The sequence below is a fragment of the Necator americanus genome, chromosome IV (genome assembly GCF_031761385.1).
Source record: "Necator americanus strain Aroian chromosome IV, whole genome shotgun sequence".
In the NCBI taxonomy this organism is placed as follows: domain Eukaryota; kingdom Metazoa; phylum Nematoda; class Chromadorea; order Rhabditida; family Ancylostomatidae; genus Necator; species Necator americanus.
In genome coordinates, this window is record NC_087374.1 from 33,274,923 (window position 1) to 33,281,299 (window position 6,377).

The window sequence follows — 6,377 nt, forward strand, 5'->3', positions numbered from 1 at the left end:
CTAAAGTGTAGCTGAAACGTAGTGGCTAGATCATTTGCGTTTCATGTAACTCCAAATGTTGCCTTGAAGTGAAATTTGTTTGATTTAGAATAAATTGTCACCTTAAATCTTAATTAAAGATGAACAAACGCTTTTCTTTTTCACGAATCTTCCTGATTCCTCGCTGAAGACCTCCCGCACCGTGTGTTCAGTGATCTTTGCTTTTCCGTTGCTGTTGCTCACAGTTCTGTTTGTATGCATGTGTGTGTGTGTGTGTGTGTGTAGGTTTGAGCGTGTGGCTTGTGCGTATTTGTGTATGTATGCGTGTGTGTGTGTGTGTATGTGTCTGTGTACTCGACGGTATGTTCACGCTGTTCATGATGACTAGTTCCCTAATGTCTACCGTCTCCACCTCAGCATACATTCAACAACGAGATTTTCTCGACGTTCATGTCTATGTCTCCACCATACGCACATATTTCCACGAATCTCTACCTTGGTCGAGATTCAAGCGCAGCAGCATGGCGCGCGATGAAGTTCGAGGGTAAATGGATGGTGGCAGCCGGTTCAGAGGTTATGCCGCCGCAACTGTCGCCGTCCTCGTCGTCCTCGTCGTCGACGTCGACACTGTCCCCGTTGTCAATACGTTCACATGGCACACTCGACTCGTTATTATCGAAAGAAAAAGAAGAAGCCGTCATTGCTGTTAGTTTTTCCTCCTGACCTCATTCACCGAGTCCTTAAGAGTTTCTTCTTTTCACCTACACCTATACAGAACTCGTCCGTATGTCATTTTATACGCATCTTGTTCCTTTCCATGGCGTGCTCCAGTCCAGACAAAGGTAGTCGTCACAGTTTTCTATTTTATGCTTATGATGTTTAAAGTGTTGGAACGGTTTTTTCGTTAAGAATTCTTGGTTTCACTTAATCTTTCGTTATTCTCCTGAAAGTTGCTACCGTTAATGAAAACTCTGTTTTTACGTCGCTCGCAAAGGCGGGAATAAGCGACAAAACAATCAGAGCTCATGAAGTAGTTAAATAGGCTCTATTGAAGCGCTCTATTGGTTTCATTTCACAATATGCGATATTTTATGGGGGTCTTTAGAATAATTTGCGAAAAAAATCATTTTTGATAAATTTCTCGAACTCGCTTAATATTTTCCCTAATTCAGCGCGGCCTAATTTCAAACCATTTTCTTCCTTTTAATTTTTCAAATGTTGTTTCGGTTATTTTGCGAATATTTGCCATTCTTTTTCTCACACCTCTTCTGTTCGCGATCTTCTTTTCTCGCATGTGTTTCTTGTGGCTCTTCCAGATTTTTTTTCTCCATTTTCTGGCAGTCACGTGCATCTCTGAATCGATTCAATGTGAAATGTTTTCTCTTATGTGAATCTAGCATATTTCAGGTCTATTTGAAGCGTTTGTTTGCTTCACTTCGTGGGCAAAAAAAAACGACAAGTGCAATTTCTTTTGCAATTTTTTTCTAAGCTATTTTCTGCCTTCCTTGTTTACATTACGCTATTTTCTACACTTACAACAGCACATCCCACATTTTGGCGTAATCAAGGAATTGTGTAGGAAGAGATTATGGAATTATAAGTTTACGTCGATGTCTTCATAATTTGTAATGAATTAAAATCTCGAGTATTTTTCTTCTTTTTTTCATTTTCTTTTTTTTCTGTAACTTCGTTTCCTTCGAGAATTATTGGTGATCTTTTGATCTACTGGATAAAATCTTCGATGCTGCGGGTATGTCATCGCTTTTGTTGTCTTTTTCCACGTATGCTGCTGGTGGTTTTGCCGATTTCTTCCATGATTCTGATGTAGTTCCACGTGAGAAAAATATGGACTCATTTTCTCATGTGACTCTTATGTGAGCATTGAAAAAGTGATATTATAGTTTAAAATGTTGTTTTAGTTTAAAATGTTGTTTTTTAAAATGTTTTTTTTTGTAAAATCTTTGTGAAGCTATTCCAACACTCAATTTTCTCTTGAAGAATCGTTTCCGACATTTACTTTTAATTTCCCCTGAATATTGATGCATAATTCTTTTTTTCTGTTAAAGTTTTCCTAATTTTTCGCCTTCTGCCGGATTTTTTGTTGTCAAATTTCCCGGTAGAATTTGAGTTCTACGAGTATGTATGTTTAGTAAACCTCTGATAGATTTTTCCTCCGTCACATATTCCCTCCGAACCACGTTTTACCTCATTCCCATGGCCATTCACAGAAACATTCACATCTATTCAGTAATTTCCGTGTAATTGTTCGATTTGTCACACCCAATAACCAGTTTTCCATGTGCGTAATGTATTCCATGCTATTTTCTGGATTTTTTTCCTGCATTCGTAGGTTTTCGAGGCTTTTATTGAACTGCCGCAGGGGTTCTAAGTGTTTGTCGAATGTGGATTATTGAAACCGATATTGGTTGAGGAAGAGTTTGACGAGGATGGATCATAACTTTACTTTAGGGGGGGGGGGGGGGGGGGGGGCGGAGGAAGGGAGAGGCTAGGAATGTTTTTGCTGCACTCAATATGCTAGCAACTACTCAAACGTAATTATTCAGCACAAAGACGTGGTTGGATTCGCTTGTTTTTTCTTTAGACCTTGAAAAATTGACATAAAATCCAAGTTTTCAAGGATTTTTCGAATCCGCTTGCAGCTTACAACAATTTCGAATTATTTAACGTTTTCACTTGTTTCTTTCCGTGGAAAAAAAATTACTTTCAATATTTTCTTCCCGCAATACCCGTCAGATTATCTCACTCACACGGCTGGCGCTCAACTTCAACTCGGATTATTCCCATGGATTCAATTAGCGCGAATATCGATTTGCTCACATTTCGATGACCCTCTCATCCATCGCCTGCCCTTGTGTCTCATACCTGTGTTAAACATTCGCTCCCTCATTTTCTGCCGCAGGAAATTTGTTGAGGGATTTTTTTTTCCCGATGCTGGGAGGAATTTGGTTCTTTTGAGAGTTTTTAGCGAATATTATTCGCATCACAACAACTCTGAGTTCCACATCCCTCGAATTGCACTCTGGCACCGAGCGTAATCGCATGTACGAATCGTGGTGCCGGAAGTAAAGCAATAGCTATCGATTTTTGGTGGAAAACACTTTATTTTTATCGGCGATGTTTGATGTGAGATGTGTGGACTTGATTTTTCCACTTTTTCGTTTGTTCTCAGAAGAGATGATGGTGAAAGATAGTCTGTTGTTGACGCTATTAGTTTCCATTACAAATGACATTTTTTCTCTGGATTCTCGTTATAATTTTGGGTTCGTGAGAACTCTTGCTGTCGCTAAGGTTCTCTTCCCTATATTCTTATAAACCTCATCAGTTGCTTGTCTCAGTTTTTCCTCCTTCCTCTTTCCTTACTATTGGTTTTTCCTTTGTTTACTAATTTTGACAGTATTGCATTATTTAGAAACGAAAAAAAAAATCCATTTTCCTTAAATCTTCCCACAGCTTTTCAACTTGTTGCGATAATTTGTATTTGAAAAATCTCTATTGCGTTTCGTAACGTTTCGCCGCTTTTTTCACCTTCGTCAAAGGCTCGAAAGTCGGCACATTTGTACGGTATCCTCTCAAACCTTCCATCCAGAAAAGATCCCAACCCATAAGCGATCACAAAACCCGAAACGGAAAACAAAAGGAACCGGAATCGCTGTTTCTATCTTATAGGCCAGTTCTCCGTGATGTTATTGCATTATTTGTTTGTTTTTAATTTCATTTCAATTTTGAAATCTTCCCATATTTACTGCATATATTTTATTTTATTTTCATTCTATTTTATTCACGTACACCAATAGTGCACCAGAAAAGAAAAAAAAATGGGACACACTTTGTCTGAGTCACAGAATCTTACGAACAAAAAAAAATTACAAACTTTACTAAAACCGGGACCCAATTTATTGTCAGAGAAGACTGGCGCTGTCTGTATATTTGGTATATTTGGTTGTTGGAAAAAAAAGTTTTACATAGTGTAAGAAAAAAAACGAAAGAACCGGCCAGTTATCTCGATGGTCAGACCGGAAGCGCGTACAGTTTTATCTACGAACGTTTTGATCGAAGGAACGACGACCGTTTTGAAGAGAAATCTGACGAGAACACCGATAACAACATGCTATGTGCACGTTCTCATAACAATACCCCCCAGCTGTTCCGCTTTTCGCACACTTCATTGTCGCAGTCCTGCAATTGCAGAACAGCTGACTGCTTATCTCATCGTCAGCGGAATTCCTATGATTTTTTTCGCCATATTTTCGAGGTTATTTTTTTAAAATAAAAATAAGGGGAATTTCGTATTTGTTACGGTTGCGTAAATACATGTGACGGTACTGCATGGCAACTGTAGGTTTTATTTTATGATAATATAAATCTATGACGTCCTTGATTTCTTGTAATCGTTCAAAGAGACAAATATGTCTTCGACATTTTCAGTTATTGTTCTCTTTTCGCCTCTTTTTATCTATTTATTTATTTATTCCAACACATACAATTTAGATAGAATAACGGAATTATGAGGCAATGCCACATAAATAACTCACAATAATTGCAATTCAATGTAAATTTAGAAGTAAATATGATTACACATCTCATCTATCTACATATTTAATTGATTTATTTGTAATATCAATTATTGAAAGACAAGTTTTTGCGAATATCGCTGAGTTCCTCATCTTCAGGGTTATGCGTTACTACCAGCTTCATTTTGTTGAAGTTTTTTTTTCAGAAAATTAACTCCCTTATAAAATTGGAGTCAGATGGAGTCTAACTTAATAACTGATTTATTTCGCCTGTGAACATCCGATAGACTTTTAAAAGTAAATAAATAAAAATAAAAACAATAAAAAAATAATTAAATATCCCTTGCATGGGATCGATGCTAGGTTCGAATCCGCCCTGGAGCCAACCAAGTTTCTCATTCTTTTGGAGATCGATAAATTGGTACCAGACTTGTCTTAGAGGATCTAGGAGGATAAAACCGCTGACCTGGCACATCGGCTAGTCGTTGTAAGTCATTGTAAGCCTGCACGCGTCTTCTGGAATCTCAAACGACGTCTGAAGTTGGACGAGAAAACGCATCCCCATAGGGGTTGATCAAAACCATAGGGGTGCACTTTATCCTTTATCCCTTGCAAGTTTGATGTGGCAGCTCTCCGGACGTGTTCCATAATCATAAGAATAAGTTATTGTTATTCAATGTCGCCATAGGAGGGTACAGCCCAGCTTACGGCAGTCTTAATTATCCGTAGGTCGCTCACATCGGCATTTCATCGTAGTTTTATATTTTTTCAAATTCAAATATACTTCTGATGAAAATGATAGGTTAACGACAAGAACATATGACATACGTCTGTCTCGAGGGCATAATCCATCGTAGGCCTATTGGTGAAAGCTCTCACAGGTGATCACAGACTAAGGGACTAAGGATGAAGTGCACGGCGTTGATCAATCCCTGTGGAAGTGTGTCTACGCGTTCGATTTCATTTTTAGAACCATTTGAGGTTTTTGAACGCCTTATAATTACCTACGGGGGCTAGCCGATTAACCAAGTCATCCTTCCAGACAAGTCTGGCACTAACTTTTCGACTTCGGAGGGATGAAAGGTTTGGTTGGCCGCAGGACGAATTCGAACCTCCGATCAATCGAGCAGGCATAGCCGAACTACTTACCGACTGCGCTACATCCGCCCCATCATCCTATACTATTCTAAATAGCAGTATTTAAAGAGGGATAGTGTTTAGAGGAAGTGATTCCTCAACGATTACTGTCTCACTGTAAACAAACTGTTCATTGGTGTATCCTTGAAGTTCAATGATGACGACATAAGTGGACAAGTTCAAAGAAAAAGATCTCTAGAATCTCTTTGCCTCCTATCTGAGGTCAGCGCAGTAACATGGACGAGAGCTCAGCTTTTCAGTTGCATCCCCTTTCTAGGGCTTATGCTACGTATTGTTTTCATTCTGAATGGGGACTCTAAGCTGCTTCCGCTCTTCATTCAGGAAAAGGAGACAAAAAAAAAGTCTTCCCACGGACTTTGAGGAATGTCTAAAGCTGTTCGCATTGTTTTTCTTTGGAATCCAACATATCCGGGGGAAGGCGCAATAATTCATCTTAGCTTGTTTGGATCACCACGCAAAAAGTGCGAACACCCAGCTTGCTTCCTTTGTTTCGGTTAGCTCGGACATACATACAGTGCTACTTCGCAGCTTTCTTTTCTTTCACCATATATGTCCAGGACAAAGCAGAATTATGGAAACTACTTGAGAAACGAGGAATCTTCTCAGAAAAGAGGTTTTATTAAGCAGAATTACTTGGAAAACGAGAGAAAAAAAGATTTCTACGGGTTGTTACTTCACGCTTTTTCTTTCCATTTTGAGGCTATAGAA

General features: G+C 38.8%; 1 protein-coding gene across 1 annotated transcript; it reads left to right on the forward strand.

The window, feature by feature from the left end:
* Nucleotides 1-435: 435 nt before the first annotated feature.
* Nucleotides 436-702, forward strand: RB195_003537 (uncharacterized protein; the record flags this gene model as incomplete). The annotated part of the gene is made up of 1 exon (XM_064201232.1): nt 436-702. One exon carries the CDS (start codon nt 436-438, stop codon nt 700-702), a length of 267 nt encoding a protein of 88 aa, XP_064057113.1.
* Between the last annotated feature and the right edge of the window lie 5,675 nt (nt 703-6,377).